At 42.7% G+C, this 16,286-nt stretch overlaps 1 protein-coding gene across 2 annotated transcripts; it reads left to right on the top strand.

Moving 5' to 3' along the window:
* Positions 1-8,205: 8,205 nt before the first annotated feature.
* On the top strand, positions 8,206-15,779 carry LOC109873217 (protein sprouty homolog 4). Of its 2 annotated transcripts, none has more exons than XM_020464831.2 (2): positions 8,206-8,351; positions 11,133-15,779. In XM_020464831.2, the coding sequence occupies exon 2, from the start codon at positions 11,165-11,167 to the stop codon at positions 12,122-12,124; it is 960 nt and encodes a 319-aa protein (XP_020320420.1). In that variant the 5' UTR covers positions 8,206-8,351; positions 11,133-11,164; the 3' UTR covers positions 12,125-15,779. The 2 variants fall into 2 exon arrangements, with proteins under 2 accessions (XP_020320420.1, XP_020320421.1); XM_020464832.2 differs by lacking the exon at positions 8,206-8,351 and adding an exon at positions 9,021-9,243.
* Positions 15,780-16,286: the final 507 nt, after the last annotated feature.

Here is a 16,286-nt window from a genome sequence, read left to right as displayed (position 1 = left end):
ATGGTTGTTGAAAAGTGTTGCTGAAAACAACAAGTGAGAGAACTTGGGTAAGTTGACATATAAATACAGTCCAACCCAGGATTTACATCCATTGGTTAAGAGAGAAGTAGGTGATAATTGCCAGATTCACCCCATAGAGACATGCATACAAACACACAATAACATATGCACTACACACCCGTGTACACATGGATTTTGTGTTAGAGATATGTGGTAGTAGAGTAGAAGCACACACTTAGTATGTTGTGACATCTGTTATTAATGTATTGTAATGTTTTTAAAATATATAACTGCCTTAATTTTGCTGGATCCCAGGAAGAGTAGCTGCTGCCTTAGCAGAAGCTAATGGGGATCCATAATATACCCCAGGAAGAGTAGCTGCTGCCTTAGCAGAAGCTAATGGGGATCCCTAATATACCCCAGGAAGAGTAGCTGCTGCCTTAGCAGAAGCTAATGGGGATCCCTAATATATCCCAGGAAGAGTAGCTGCTGCCTTAGCAGAAGCTAATGGGGATCCATAATATACCCCAGGAAGAGTAGCTGCTGCCTTAGCAGAAGCTAATGGGGATCCCTAATATACCCCAGGAAGAGTAGCTGCTGCCTTAGCAGAAGCTAATGGGGATCCCTAATATACCCCAGGAAGAGTAGCTGCTGCCTTAGCAGAAGCTAATGGGGATCCCTAATATACCCCAGGAAGAGTAGCTGCTGCCTTAGCAGAAGCTAATGGGGATCCCTAATATACCCCAGGAAGAGTAGCTGCTGCCTTAGCAGAAGCTAATGGGGATCCCTAATATACCCCAGGAAGAGTAGCTGCTGCCTTAGCAGAAGCTAATGGGGATCCCTAATATACCCCAGGAAGAGTAGCTGCTGCCTTAGCAGAAGCTAATGGGGATCCCTAATATACCCCAGGAAGAGTAGCTGCTGCCTTAGCAGAAGCTAATGGGGATCCCTAATATACCCCAGGAAGAGTAGCTGCTGCCTTAGCAGAAGCTAATGGGGATCCCTAATATACCCCAGGAAGAGTAGCTGCTGCCTTAGCAGAAGCTAATGGGGATCCATAATAAATACAAATACAAATAGGTTAAAGAGCAAACGTGAGGAATGTGTATTATTGTTGCTGTGGTTATAGGCTATAAGGTAAATAGGTGAATGACACATGGCTAATAGGAAAGAGGAGAAGAAACAGGACACTATGCTGATGATGATACGTCACTATTCACTCCCACTATGCCCCTAGAATAGGAAACAAAATGAATTATGTTATGCTTACTGGATGAAGATAAACAAACATTCAGACCAGCCTTCCTGATTGAACTTTCATAAACTACATTTTGATGAGCAACCCATCTTTTTTCTGGGTGGATTCCTTTTCTTTGCTGCTTTGTCTATGTCTTCTCCATATGAAGGCTGTGAGGCATCGTCAGTCTCAGATGACAGTCAATCACACAGCCACATTCAGAAAAAAATCCTGAGATGTCCATCTCGCCCTGATGTCCACAATGTCATCTGTGTATTTCTAGACCAGGGGGAAATGAACAGTTTAGTAAGTTGTGACTGAGTGTATTGCCTTACAGCAAAACACAAGTAAGGACATTAGAAACTCACTTCAGCTCCTGATGCATGTGGTTCACGAAGTTAGCCTACTTCTCATTTAATAATACTGTACGTCATAAAACACATTACTTACAGATATAGAAAATATTAATCCAAACATAGCTGAGATCACAATATGAAGGTAAAAAACAATATCACCTCTCAGCCTTTTTCCATGACAACCCTTTTCCATGACAACCCTTTTCCATAACAACCCTTTTCCATTATAACCGGAAGTTATGAGTTGACCTTTTTGAATAAATGCACAGACAAAGCACATGACTGGATTGACATCCCCCTAGCAGGATTTCATTGAGAAATCAAGTTTCAGGTCACTGGGTCACACAGCCACTGTCCACAGAGGAGGACAAATGGTCACCGGATGACTGCACTCCTCACAGTAGCACATCTCCGACTGTCACCACCCATAATTACACAGTGTCACAGCGGGTGGGGTGGGGGCGGGTGGCAAAAGCAGGCAGGCAGGGAAGAATGGGCCTAGGTGGGGGTGTGACACTTGTTGTTTCAGGTGGCCAAACTCACAGTCCCCTAGCTGGCCCCAGGAAGTGGTCTTGGAGGCAGTATTGGCAGCTCATTAGCCCAGATCAAAGGGGCCACTTCTCCCTGGGTAAACCAGCTCCCACACACTGCCCTTTACCCTCACCCAGACCATCTGATTGATATACAGGTAATGGGGTTTCAATTAACAACATACCAATGATGATACAGAACAGAACACGTATTAACATTAACAGTCCATCCATTCCTCATAATATATGGTCCCCTCTCAAACTCTTCATTACCATTCAGAAACACATGATCTGTTTTTATTTATTGTGAATCAGCCACAGATGAAGAGAGTAGCCTGTCACATCCGAGAGTGGAGAACCTCGCCCCCTCACCATCCTCAATCGACTGCCTCACAGAAAGTGGGCTAGTTGCGGATGTTGAAGTGTACTCTTCCCAGCTGGAGCTTATTTTAGCCATTAGCCTGTCAACAGATGCGCTCAGAGGATGGATAGAGCTGATGCTCTGTACGTGAGCCAGGCCTGCGCTGCTGAATCAGGTCTTAAATATAGCCTAGCCCCTTAAATATAGCCTAGCTGGTGGTGGTGATTCCATGATACTGTTCCTGCTGTTGGGCTTAATGAAGGTCAGCACGTATCATGTCTCGGAAACTGGCTGACTGACTGACTCACTGACTGACTGCTGAGGTGCGCACTGAACTGTCACTTCCTGTCTTCTGACTGCCTGCCTTCTACCCACACACACCTTGCCCTACCTCACCTTCTCCCTCCCACACTTCCTACCCACCCCCTTCCACACCCCCTACCTCACACCTTCCCCCTCCCACACCTCCTACCTCACACCTTCCCCCCTACACCTCCTACCCACACCCAGCTCTACCTCAACTTCCCCCTCCCACACTTCCTACCCACACCCAGCTCTACCTCACCTTCCCCCTCCCACACCTCCTACCCACACCCAGCTCTACCTCACCTTCCCCCTCCCCCTATCCCCCCCCCCACCCCCACCCTACCCACACCCAGCTCTACCTCATCTTCCCCCTCCCTCACCCCCTACCCACACCCAGCTCTACCTCACCTTCCCCCTCCCAAACTCTGCCCAAGCTCTAGAACCCGCCTCCACTTCCCGGCCTCTGTGAGACACAGGGTACTATAATCACACATACTCTACCAAGTCTAACGTGGACACTCCAAATATTTAAATGGCTGACAACAGGGATGAGTCACAGGATGGACAAACTCAGAGACCCTTTGCCTTGATATAGTCATCCAACAGGTTTGGAGTGAATGAGATTTCAGGAGGACTTCTTAGTTGAACGCGCTGACTTGAACTATACACGTTCTTGTTTCTCGTATCTTTTGTTTAATATAAAATACAAAAATTCACCATTATTTAACGAGGCAAGTCACCACAATTGGAACGAGAAAGCACACACATGCGCACACATGGAAATGTATCACTCGAGTCCAACATAATGGAATATAATAGAATGTTGAGGATAAAGTTTGGAATTACACAAAAGACCTGCATCACTATACTGAGTACTTTGATGTTTCTAAAAGGATAAATGTGGGTGTTTTGGGATCCTTTGTTCATGGTTTCCGTCGGCCTCCATATTGCAGAGCGAGCAAATAGAGACTTGGTTCAAAAATAGTGAACCAATCCTTTAAATGTGAGCACTGAAAGCAGTCTTGCTTCTCTTGTCTGATAAAACAAACATAATCCTCATTGCATTAACCAGGCATTAGGACAGCCATACTGCCCTGATTGGGCTGCCCATTTTCCACAGTCTAATGACTGTTCGATATGACGTATAACTCCAGTCATGTGATTACTGCCTGGTCTGGGCTGTTAGGTGGGCCTGCCCATTGTTGGACAGTCTATCCAGCGCCACAAGATGGAAAGTGAAGAGGACCACTTTGGGCTGGGCTGTGTGGGCTGAGCCACACATGGAGGATACATATAAACCACATACACCGCACAGACACAGGCCAACAGGCTTTACCAGACAACCACAGGCGAGTACAGCCCTCACACAAACCAAGCTGTCTGAAGCAGTGAAACAGTCTGGATGTGTATGTCAAAGAGGGAAAGCATCCACCATGTCCATGTAGGCCCTGATATAGGGCAGATCAAAGTTCATAGGTTTCTATTCCTCTCTCAGTGGGATGTGCCGGTATGAATCAGGAGTCCCATTCAGTGGAGAATGCTGTGCGAGACGTCCCTCTTCTAGGGTGAGAGAAGGGACCCCTGTGCCAGGGTATCTTTGTGTTGTAGATGAGGGGGTAGTGGTGTGGGGTCTCAGGAGACAAGGATGTTATGTGCACGGAGCGACACGTGGAATGCCCAGAATGTGAGTGGTGTGAAGGGCGCTACACCGCACCCCTAGCAGAAGGTCACACTTCAGCGCTGGTTGGTCCCCTGGGTGAGGGTTCAGGCAAGGTCCTGTCACCCTTCTCAAGAGAGGTTAGGGGTCGGCTTCCACCAGGGGCTCGGTTTTCCCCTCTGTCAAGGCAATGGGGTTGAGGGATGCTGCCTCCAGTCTTCCCACATCGCCCACAGCTCACCAAAGGCCCACATTCCTCACATTAGTTGTCCGTAATAACAGCCCCTCTTCCTGTGGGCTATGTCCATGACCACAGAGGCCCTCAGAAATACCTAGTTGTTAGGTTTCTGCAGGTGGACTAAGATGTGTTCAATTTATAATGGATTTGCTTTCTGTGGATGGCCAAAGATGTGTTCAATTTTAAGTGAGAGACGATAGTTTGTCAGCTGTGTGTTCTAACTATAAAACGAATAAACATACCTTACTTTTTACATGGTAATTCCAGTCTAATGACTTGGGCATTGGTCAAAACCCATATTTACACGAGACCATTCTCATTATATTTTTCTTCGCTAATTACCTATGTTCACATCTAGATGGGAAATTACGATTACATTTTGAGCGATTTCTAGGGTAGAGAGTACAACTGTCTCTAAAATGTGTGTAGACCACAATGTTTTACAAGAGCCATCCAGTGCTCTATGATTAAAGGTATTGAAATAAAGGTAATACATCATTCTCCATACTACCATAAGGTCATATATTCAGCTTTACTTTCAAAATGGGAATATTTATATTTGTTGAATTCAGATTTAGAAAAAATTAATATTGGCCAAAGTAATCAATCTCAAGTGAGACACAATTATGATGGCTACACACACAGAGGCAGAAAGGCAGGTACACACAACAGACACACACACACACAATCCAAAAATACATACACATGCTCCTCCCCTTCCTACTTCTCACCACAGACCTTTCTCCACTCCAAAGCACACAAACACACCTTCTAAAAACCATGTTTCTGCAGATTCAGGATCTCAATATTTGAGAAGTTGAAACTACCTGGCTCCATGTTTGAGATCTGCCTTACTCTAGAAACCTATTGCGGAATTCATCATTACTCTCATGTTGTCATTGGGTACGAACTGGAACACCCTGATATTGTTTATGAATTAAAATAATTTATCCTGTACAACAGATGTTGGCCTCACATCCACAGAGGTACCATGTGGATGTGGGAGGGACCATAAAGAACAGCACAGAAATATTATTTTGTGCATGTACTGCCTTGACGATTATGCTGCAAAAAAAAATCTGCAAGTGGACAGGCAGCTTTTGCAACCCATGCCTACAAACCACAAAGCTGCAGAGAGAGAGAGAGAGAGCTCTGTGGGTGCCACCAGGCAGGAAGGGATTTCCATATGTGTGATTGTGACCACTGCTGCCCAAAGAAACAATTGAGGCTCTGAAGGACCCTATTTCCTAAGTGTTCATCCTTGTTGCAATGTGTGGTCATTTGCACTGAATAGAATAGATTGCAGACTGGGCAGGAGATTTATCTAAATGTGTATTCACATCTTACAGAAACTGCAGCGATTTCCCAAATGCTGCATGGTCTCAGTTGCATTAAAGAAATACAAACCATTGCCTAATTATGTGCCCTTGAACACGTCCTTACAAACAATTACAATTTGGTAGTGTTAAAGTGAAGGTGAGGTTGTCATTGAAATCTGTGCTAAGGTAGTGGAGACGTTTAACCTTTGACAGCATTGAATACACAAGTTGGGAGCTGAACGCTATCCGTGGGGGAAGGGCAGACAGTGGGTTGTTAAAAGGGAAATTCACACTCATTTTCCTTCTTGTGGTTTCGGTACAAATCAACAACATCCTGTTCTTTTGTGAATCATGCCCGCCATCACGCGGGTTGTGTTTCACAATTTGGTGTCATAAACTCAAATCAAATCAAATTGTATTAGTCGCATGCGCCGAATACAACAGGTGTAGACCTTACAGTGACATGCTTACTTACAAACCCTTAACCAACAATGCAGTTTTAAGAAAATACCTAAAGAAGTAAGAGATAAGAATAACAAATAATTCAAGAGCAGCAGTAAATAACTATAGCGGGGCTATATGCACGGGGTACCGGTACAGAGTCAATGTGTCAATGTGCAGGGACACCGGTGTTGATGTAATTATGTACATGTAGGTAGTTATTAAAGTGGTAATGCATAGAAAATAACAGAGAATAGCAGCAGCATGGGGGGGGGGGGCAGCAATGGAAATAGTCTGGGTAGCCATTAGATTAGATGTTCAGGAGTCTTATGGCTTGAGGGTAGAAGCTGTTTGGAAGCCTCTTGGACCTAGACTTGGCGCTCTGGTACCGCTTGCCGTGCGGTAGCAGAGAGAACAGTCTATGACTGGGGTGGCTGGAGTCATTGACAATTTTTAGGGGCTTCCTCTGACACCGCCTGGTACAGTGGTCCTGGATGCCAGGAAGCTTGTCCCCGGTGATGTACTGGGCCGTACGCACTACCCTCTGTACATCCCCGGGGCCAAGCTTACCGCCATCCCTTATTTCCTAAGTGTTCATCCTTGTTGCAATGTGTGGTCATCAGCACTGAATAGAAAAATTGCAGACTGGGCAGGAGATTTATCTAAATGTGTATTCACATCTTACAGAAACTGCAGCTATTTCCCAAATGCTGCATGGTCTCAGTTGCATTAAAGAAATACAAACCATTGCCTAATTATGTGCCCTTGAACACGTCCTTACAAACAATTACAATTTGGTAGTGTTAAAGTGAAGGTGAGGTTGTCATTGAAATCTGTGCTAAGGTAGTGGAGACGTTTAACCTTTGACAGCATTAAATACACAAGTTGGGAGCTGAACGCTATCCGTGGGGGAAAAAACTCAAATCAAAACGGCATTTTACTGTGCAAGGACTCGACTCAAACTGCAGCAAATGGAGAAAGCAACACCCTATTATCCGTAAATGTAAATACACATAAACACAAGAGGTAAAACAACAGCAAATGCCACCATTTCGATCTTCTTTGAATCGTGATCCACAATATAGGACTACAAGTGTGTAATAATATAATACCCTATTAGTAGCCGATATGCCACGATCTAGGTTGAGCAAACAGTCATTTAGCCTACATGTTTTCAGTTTGGAGCAAAGCTTTGATTCTACATAGCATTTTACTTACATTTTAGGGCAGGCGGCTCTCCATATGCTAATAGTTCTTTAATTTAGCTTTACCTTCGTTACACAACAATAGTTTCCCATATAAAGACGAGGCATATACCTACATCAAATATTTATGTTCTTAATGTTATTATTTCCCATTGCACAATTCAAAATGGTCAAGATGCCCCCCACATGAGGTTTACATATTCGGAAATTAGCATTCATTTTCAGGTCGGAATCATGAATGAGTGAATCGTTGAATAAAAGAAGCAGCATGGTGTGAGGCCCATAGCCGGCTCATTCATGTAATCCTCTCTGACATCGCCCTTGTGACAAAAACCTCCCAATTCTTCCATTCATGAACTCTTGGTATCACGCTTGCGCAATGAAATTCGGAGTCCTCCCATTCATAAAAACGTAACCCCCGCATTTGAGCTCTGAGACGTTGTGCCCTCCCATTCACAAAAAAAACCCATGTCAAGGCATCTGCGCAGTACGTTCTTTACCCTCCCATTCATAAAAACCAATTTCCCCATGTAGTTGCAACATCGTATCAAAAAGACCGTGTCCTCACTGCAGTAAGCATCGAGTGGATAGTGTTCAATAATTTTTGGACTTAGTGTTTTTTCTTTACTTGGGAGAAATATCTTTGGAATATACATGCAGTCTTCGAGCTCAACAGAGAAATGCGCTACTAGTCTGGAAAAGTAAGTTATTCTATCGGATTTATAATGACGTTTTTGACATGGGATACATAAACCCTAGTAGCCTATCACATTTTTGGTTAAACAATTTCGAATACTGGTGTGTACATCAATTTTGTGGATTGCTTGGGTGCGCTGAACATGTATTTTTCGCTCTTGCAGCCAAGCTGTTCCCGTATTTGTACTTTGTGTCAATATTTAACCATGGATGCTACTGTAGCAAGGTTGTGGACAAGAGAGAAGTAATAATGAAAGCAGATGAAATAAGAGAGCCTAAATGCAGATTTTTGTTTTATCTCGTTCATTTTTAAAGCGTTTTAAGCCGTTTATACACATCTATGTTGCGGTTAAAAACAACAGCCTAACGTAGGCTATTAGTTACGGACTCGTTGTGTCTTTGCCTCTTGCTGGTGATCATTCGCATTATCGGGGCTGGTTGCGTGACGCTTCTCTGCAGCGTTTGAGCTGGCACATCATATGCATATGTCAGGTGGTTTTGTCATCTGTTCCTTTAAATAACTCTCCGTTTTAAAATAAACCGTTTGTCCAATAAAAATAAGTAGCGTTTTGGTCTAAACTGCCACCCTCCTTTCATAAAACAATAGCTCACACTATAGCCACTTGCGCGTAAAAAAATCTATAATTTTAAGACGCCATAGCCTATATGTTCTGGAGATTTTGCTATTGTGAATCACTTGTCGAATGAAATGTTATCATCATGTCTCGATAAATATTTAGTCAGATTTTACGTTTATTTTCTATTTCCAATGACGTGTCGCCTCCGGTTATATTCACTTAATTCACAGACGCTGAGGGGAGGGAGGAGGGAGACACTGTAACCTACCTACCTACGGTCTCTGGATTCACTGGTTCTGATGATCAGGAGTATTCGCAGGTCGGAGAGACGCAGCATTTTGCTCACTATTTTCAGGTTCCGTGATTATTGCTGTGGCAAATTACCTGACAATCTTATCAATATTTAACAAAAAATGTCATGAATTTCTTTATAATTTATCATGTCTGCCAGCTAGAGTGGTAGGTATGTAGTCTACCACACTACATTATAGTGTTTACTATAAAGTAACTACTAAGTAGTAACTGTTGTGCCCTGTATGAATATTGGGTCATTAAATAGGGCATGTTGGCATTTATTGGGACGAATCTTGTCCTGGAAGCAGCTCTGTAGCCTGGTCACTAGCTGGCACAGCCACGAAGTCATCATTTCAAACCTAAACTTAACCACACTGCTAACTTCATGCTTAACCTTAAATAAAATTAAGACCGACAAGCTCACCTTTGTTTTCATAATTTTTTAAAAACGAAATAGCCAATTTTGACTTCGCACCTGGCTCAAACCGCTCATTTCTGCCTCCAGGACAGGATTCATCCCAAGAAACGTCAACCTGCTTACTTGGTGCCATTATAGTCTACCTACTAATTCTGGGTTTCTTCCTTTTTAAGAGTGATGATGGGGCATGGAACTATGTCTCTTTTGGCGCATGCAGAGTAATATCCCAAAACTAGTGTCCGATTCTTGTAAAGATAGGATGGGTAAAGAGGAACATGTTATTTGTCACTATGGAGAATACTTGTTAGTTTTCTACTCACAGCATCATAGTTATGAATCATTTTTACGCTGCAAATTGACCACAAGAATTCCAAACAGATATAGAATTTGACAAAAACAGAATACTTTCAAACATTGATTACACTAGGATACGATCACACATGTCTCTATTTATACGTCGGAATACTTGGGAACAGATTTTCTAAATTGAAATCACCTTGAGGAAATTTCCTGGTGATTTTACAGTATTTTATGCCCATCAAAAAAAAGTACATATATTTTGCTCAGAAAACTTGGGGCGGCAAATAAAATCAACAGCGAGCTGAATTTGTCCCGCATGCCGCCTATTGGGGAACCGTGCCCTACAACCTTTAAGGAGAAATGAACACCGACCAAATGCAATAAAATCAACAATGCGATTCATTACATTTTTGTCTAGTCACCAAACATTAAAAAAAGCTATATCTATTTCATCAATGGTCCTTTGGTGAATGTGTTTATAGCACTTGAAGTCATGTGTTATAGTCTCATTCTGGTCTATAGGGCCCCTCTTCTTCTGAATATAATTTGGCATTGGCTTTATTTGTTATTGCATTCATGTCTTGCAATTAATGTTGACGTTGTGGTATTTTGTCTTTTGAGAAAGTGTTTAACATGAATTGGGTAAATGACATATTAATGCGCAACATAATGTGGATTTTATTGCATTTGAATACCAGGTATTATTAGAATGTTTATATATAAATATATAAATAATGTGCTTGTTAATATTCATTATAAACTGATACAGGACGTTCTCTGAATGTAACTGTCATCAGTACAATCGGTTGCTATGAGTCATTGTTGAGAATATATACTCTATGCTGACTCACGTCTTGGACAACCACTGACTAAGAGCCTTTTGTTAGATGGGTTTGTGTACAGATGTAGGTTCATCATTTGATCACTTTTTTGTTGCTGAGAATTTGCCTGCAAAGCAGGAAATGCAAACATGTAAAAATACATCTAAAGTTTGTAATTCCCACTTGATTTGCCCGAACAAAACATCTATCAACCTCTACAAAAATGTCCATTAATTATAATCCACATAATAATTCACATTTCCTGTTGCTGCAGGATTATTTTCCTGCTGTAGCAAACTGCTCAAATTAAGATCCTACATCTGTAAGTAGGGTAGCCATTCCAGGAGGCTGACTGTTGTCTCTATGTTTCTGCAGGACTGCTAGATGTTGAGCTCTCTGTTTTCTGTATGAGGGACACAACCACACAGATGGAGTCGAGGGTTCCCCACCACATCCCTGGAGTGTCTTCCTCCATTATATCCCAGCCGTTGCGTATGGTTCCGTATGGAAGGCTACAGCACCCGCTCACCATCTTCCCAATCGACCAGATGAAGTCCTCTCATGTGGAAAATGACTATATTGACAGTCCCGCTGTGGTCTCCCAGCAACCCCTCAACCAGAAGGCTGTCAACAGGGGGCCCCACGAGGCACTGCTAGGGGCCCCCCACCTCCCCCAACTGGCGCGCTGCAACCCTCACAACGCCACCACACACCCCTGGATAACCTTCAGCGGGCGGCCCAGCTCCATCAGCAGCAGCAGCAGCACCTCGTCAGAGCAGAGGTTGCTGGACCACGCAGCCCCCACCCCCGTGGTGGACCACAACTCCACAGTAGTCACCACCAGGACCCCCTGCTGTGGGCCCAAGGCGCTCACCTCAAAGCCCCTGGATCTAAAAACTGCTGCCCTGGGGGCTGCAACGGTTGACAAGAAGCACATGCTGCTGTGTGAGATTTGTGGGAAGTGCCGCTGCACGGAGTGCACCCTGCCCCGGACCCTGCCCTCGTGCTGGGTGTGTAACCAGGAGTGCCTGTGCTCAGTGCAGAGCCTGGTGGACTCAGCCACATGCATGTGCCTGGTCAAGGCCATTTTCTACCACTGCACAGAGGACGAGGATGATGAGGGATCTTGCGCCGACCGCCCGTGCTCCTGCCACCAGTCTAACTGCTGTGCGCGCTGGTCCTTCATGGCAGCCATGTCCCTGGTGCTGCCCTGTTTGGTGTGCTACCTGCCCACCATGGGCTGTGTCAAACTGTCGCAGAAGTGCTATGACAAAACCAGCCGTCCGGGCTGCCGCTGCAAGAACTTCCAGCAGGCCTGCAAGAGCATGGAGGCCAAGGCTGCAGGCCAGGAGAAACAGGCCTCATGAAAGTCATTGGTTGTTGCCTTATCAATACCCTCTGGATAGGACAATCCCACCAACCCCTACCCACTGGATGACTTCCAGAAAACCATGGTACTTACAAAAGGGTTTACACTTGTCCTTCTTGGTTCGAGTGATGTTATTCCACACAAGTCAGAATAGGTCTGTCTGCTCAATTGGTTGTCCTAGACAACTGCTTGCCTCAGAACCCATCTTTATAAGTATAACAGACTGGCAGATTTTGTTTCTAAAATGGCTGAAGGCACAATTCATTATCCTTCTATACTGCTCTGAATTTCCATCTTCATCATAGCTAGCTACTCTATGACACATTGGACCCCAGTTGTTGTTCTCCAAAAAAACACACAAAAAAGAAGCCTGCTCCAAAGCAGTTTCCCTCTGTTTATGCAAACTGTTGATTTACTTTTGGGTAGTAAAGGATACTTCAACTGAAACAGCCACTCACTCTTCCCCATATATGAAACGTTTCAGTCCCATACAAGCCTTCCTGTTGCTAGCTTGATGTTGAGCTCGTTATGTCAAGGTGGAAAAGTGAGAGGTAAAGTCGTGTGTCTTTGCCCGTCTGATATGTAAGGTCATACCACAACTGAGAGAAAAATAGTGTTTAGGATTGCCTGACTTGATCACTTTCCATTTCTTTGAGGGGATTTTTTAAACCTAGCTTTTACCAATCACTTCAGAATAATTGCACGTCATGCCCTGCATGATGTGACGTAGTGGTTAACCCCAGTGCTCGACGTGGATGTGTTGTAGAAAAACCTCCTCAGGGATCGTTCCTCATCAGTAGAATTTGGTCTAGCACGTAAAAACTGCCATTAGCCTAGTTGACTTCACTTTGCACAATAGGCAAAGAACAGTTTCAAAAGGGCAAAAGGGCAATTGTGAATTATTTAGGAAGAGTAAGTTAAGAGAGGAAATGGAGGGAAAATACAGTCTTAGAAAAAAAGGTGCTATCCAGAACCTAAAAGTTTTTTGGGGCTGTCCCCAAAGGAGAACCCTTTGAAGAACCCTTTTTGGTTCAAGGTAGAAACATTTTGGGTTCCATGTAGGACCCTTTCCACAGTGGGTTCTACATGGAACCAAAGGGTTTTACGTGGAACCAAAAGGGTTCTCCCTGGGACCAAAAATAGTTATCTTATGGGGATAGCTGAAAAACCTTTTTGAAAATGTTCTGGAGTGTAGCGTTTTCAGAAAGAGGTCAAGTGAAGCTGTAGCATATCTAGCCAGCCTTAGTTAAATCAAACCTGCCACTTGAACAACCTTTTTAGATGACGCAAACCCCTTATGATGTACTGAAGCACAGTATTAAGTATCAATGCTTAATGTATTTTACATTACTCTGGGAACTACTTTGAGTCCACATTGTATCAAATCAAATTTTATTGGTCGCATACACATATCTAGCAGATGTTATTGCGGGTTTAGCAAAATGCTTGTGTTCCTAACTCCAACAGTGCAGCAATATCTAACAATACACACAAATCTAAAAGTAAAATAATGGAATTAAGAAATTCTCATAATTTTTTGCTGCAGTGTTGAGTTTTTCGTCTGTTAGAAATATTATTTATCTTTATTTTCTCAATCTATTTTTGCAGCTTGCATGGAGTACCAATGACTTTGCCAAAGGAGTTTAGTATAGCTTGTTAAGCTGTCTTAGGGATCATATTTGTTATGCACTCGCCAAATTGTCAGAGGGCAATTGCTCTTAAAGGTGCTGTGTCCTTTTTTTATGCTTCAGTTTGGCATAAAGGGATACCATCGTTGCATAAATCTACACGTTTCTGTCACGTCGGTTCTGAGGTCCCCCACTAACATTAGGGCCTGCCTCTTTTACATTTTTGTACTTGTCTTGTTGCACAAAGCAGAAAACATACAGGAAAAAAACACTGTTCTTAGTCTTGAATGTATAAGGCAATATTATTTTCAAATGTTTGCAATTCAATCCAAGGGAAGGTGCCAAAATGGGGAAATATGTTCTGACTGACAAAGCCAGGGAATATTTGTTGATGTGGTGACAATATGTTATAGAAATAGACCTATTTTATAGAAATAGACCTATGTTATAGAAATAGACCTATTTTATAGAAATAGACCTATTTTATAGAAATAGACCTATGTTATAGAAATAGACCTATTTTATAGAAATAGACCTATGCAGGTGATATGTTGTTGTAAATAGTTTTAAATGTCCTTGAAAAACTGCATGGTACATTATAACTACAATACAAAACATATATATAGATATATATTTTGAGGGTAAAGATTTGAGGTTGAGGGGAAGGGGGAGGGGGGAAGACAGGTCTTACTATCATAAGCACTTGATTTAGAAAAGTGTGCCCCGCAGTAAAAATACCTCTGTTTATGCTATTCATGCCTCTTTAGCGGATAGAGGCGAAGCTAATTCCCAGTTCTTCAGTACCCCTGCAACTGTGGAATCATTGAATCCACTGAAGGAATACAATTTTGGCCTATCCGGATCAACCCATTTCCCCCTGTTTGTACTTACAGTGTCGCAACTTTTTTTCCCTTCCCAATTTGGCCGACAAATACCCTGGCCTTGATTGACCAATACCCTGGCCTTGATTGACAAATACCCTGGCCTTGATTGACAAATACCCTGGCCTTGATTGACCAATACCCTGGCCTTAATTGACCAATACCCTGGCCTTTATTGACAAATACCCTGGCCTTGATTGACAAATACCCTGGCCTTAATTGACAAATACCCTGGCCTTGATTGACAAATACCCTGGCCTTAATTGACAAATACCCTGGCGTTGATTGACAAATACCCTGGCCTTAATTGACAAATACCCTGGCCTTGATTGACAAATACCCTGGCCTTGATTAACAAATACCCTGGCCTTGATTAACAAATACCCTGGCCTTGATTAACAAATACCCTGGCCTTGATTGACAAATACCCTGGCCTTGATTGACAAATACCCTGGCCTTGATTAACAAATACCCTGGCCTTGATTAACAAATACCCTGGCCTTGATTAACAAATACCCTGGCCTTGATTAACAAATACCCTGGCCTTGATTTACAAATACAGCTGCTGTCCATAAACGTGTCAAAAGCACCATGAGGAAAAGAGAACTGTAAAGCTATGTTCCATTCCATCTTGTTTAATAGTGGATCTCTTTTGCTTCTCTGCCTTTTTTCTTCTCTGTCTCTCTCACACTGTGGCTTGGGTAAAATCCTTAGCCCCAAACTACATCAGCGTCATGTGTTTGGTGGCCTGTTAAGGTATTGAATAATCACCAACCATGACAACTCAATAATGAAGCCTTTTATTTTGTTAGAATGCTGTGACTTAAACTCCATTTTGTGGTACACTTGTGGCCACTAGAATTATCTTCAACTCAATCAAAATAACCTTCAAAACTGCTGGCTCCTGCTATTCAATGTCTTTGCCTTTGCAATGTCAATGTTGCGGAAAAATGAGCTCTGTGCTTTTGTTTTGTTTAACTATAACAAAATGAACAAATCTCCCATATAAAAGTTTCCCTTTATAGATATATTTATTTTGAAGTTCTATTTTATATAGTATTTATTTAGATGCCAACCTGTGTTTGTGAAGAAAGCTCATGTCGAAATGGAATGTACATTGACATTGGAAATATATATTGTTAAATATAAACATGTTGTGGTGTCTTTTTTTACTGATGGTCCTCTTCTTGAATCATACACAAACCAAACTCTTAGACAGACAGGAAACATATCAGTACATTCTCTGTCTTTCTGCCATGTCCTTTCAGCTCGGTGGAACATGGTTAAGTGTTAAAGCTACCAATGAGAGTTCTGTTTCCATAGTTACAAGACTTAGTTTGTCATTTTGTTGATCTGGGGCGGGAGAGCTATGGTTGAAAGTTTAAAAAAATGAAAAAGTGGGCCAGAAATAGCCTGTTTCCCGTTCGCTCGCAGAGGACCAAATTAAAACTGTTAATCATGTTAAATCAGGACAGTTAGTGGTTTTCACTGTTTCATTTGAATGCTTCCTGAATTCCCTTCCTTTTAGTTTAAATGGTATTATTCTCCTATGGAACAGTGGTAAGCCACACTCCAATTCAGTAAGTCATCATTGTAAATAATAATTTGTTCTTAACTGAATTGCCTAGTTAAATAAAGGTTAAATAAAATA

Source organism: Oncorhynchus kisutch, linkage group LG28 (assembly GCF_002021735.2).
Source record: "Oncorhynchus kisutch isolate 150728-3 linkage group LG28, Okis_V2, whole genome shotgun sequence".
Taxonomy (NCBI): Eukaryota; Metazoa; Chordata; class Actinopteri; order Salmoniformes; family Salmonidae; genus Oncorhynchus; species Oncorhynchus kisutch.
The sequence above is the reverse complement of the archived record's forward strand: the minus strand, read 5'-3'. Positions and strand labels throughout refer to the sequence as shown.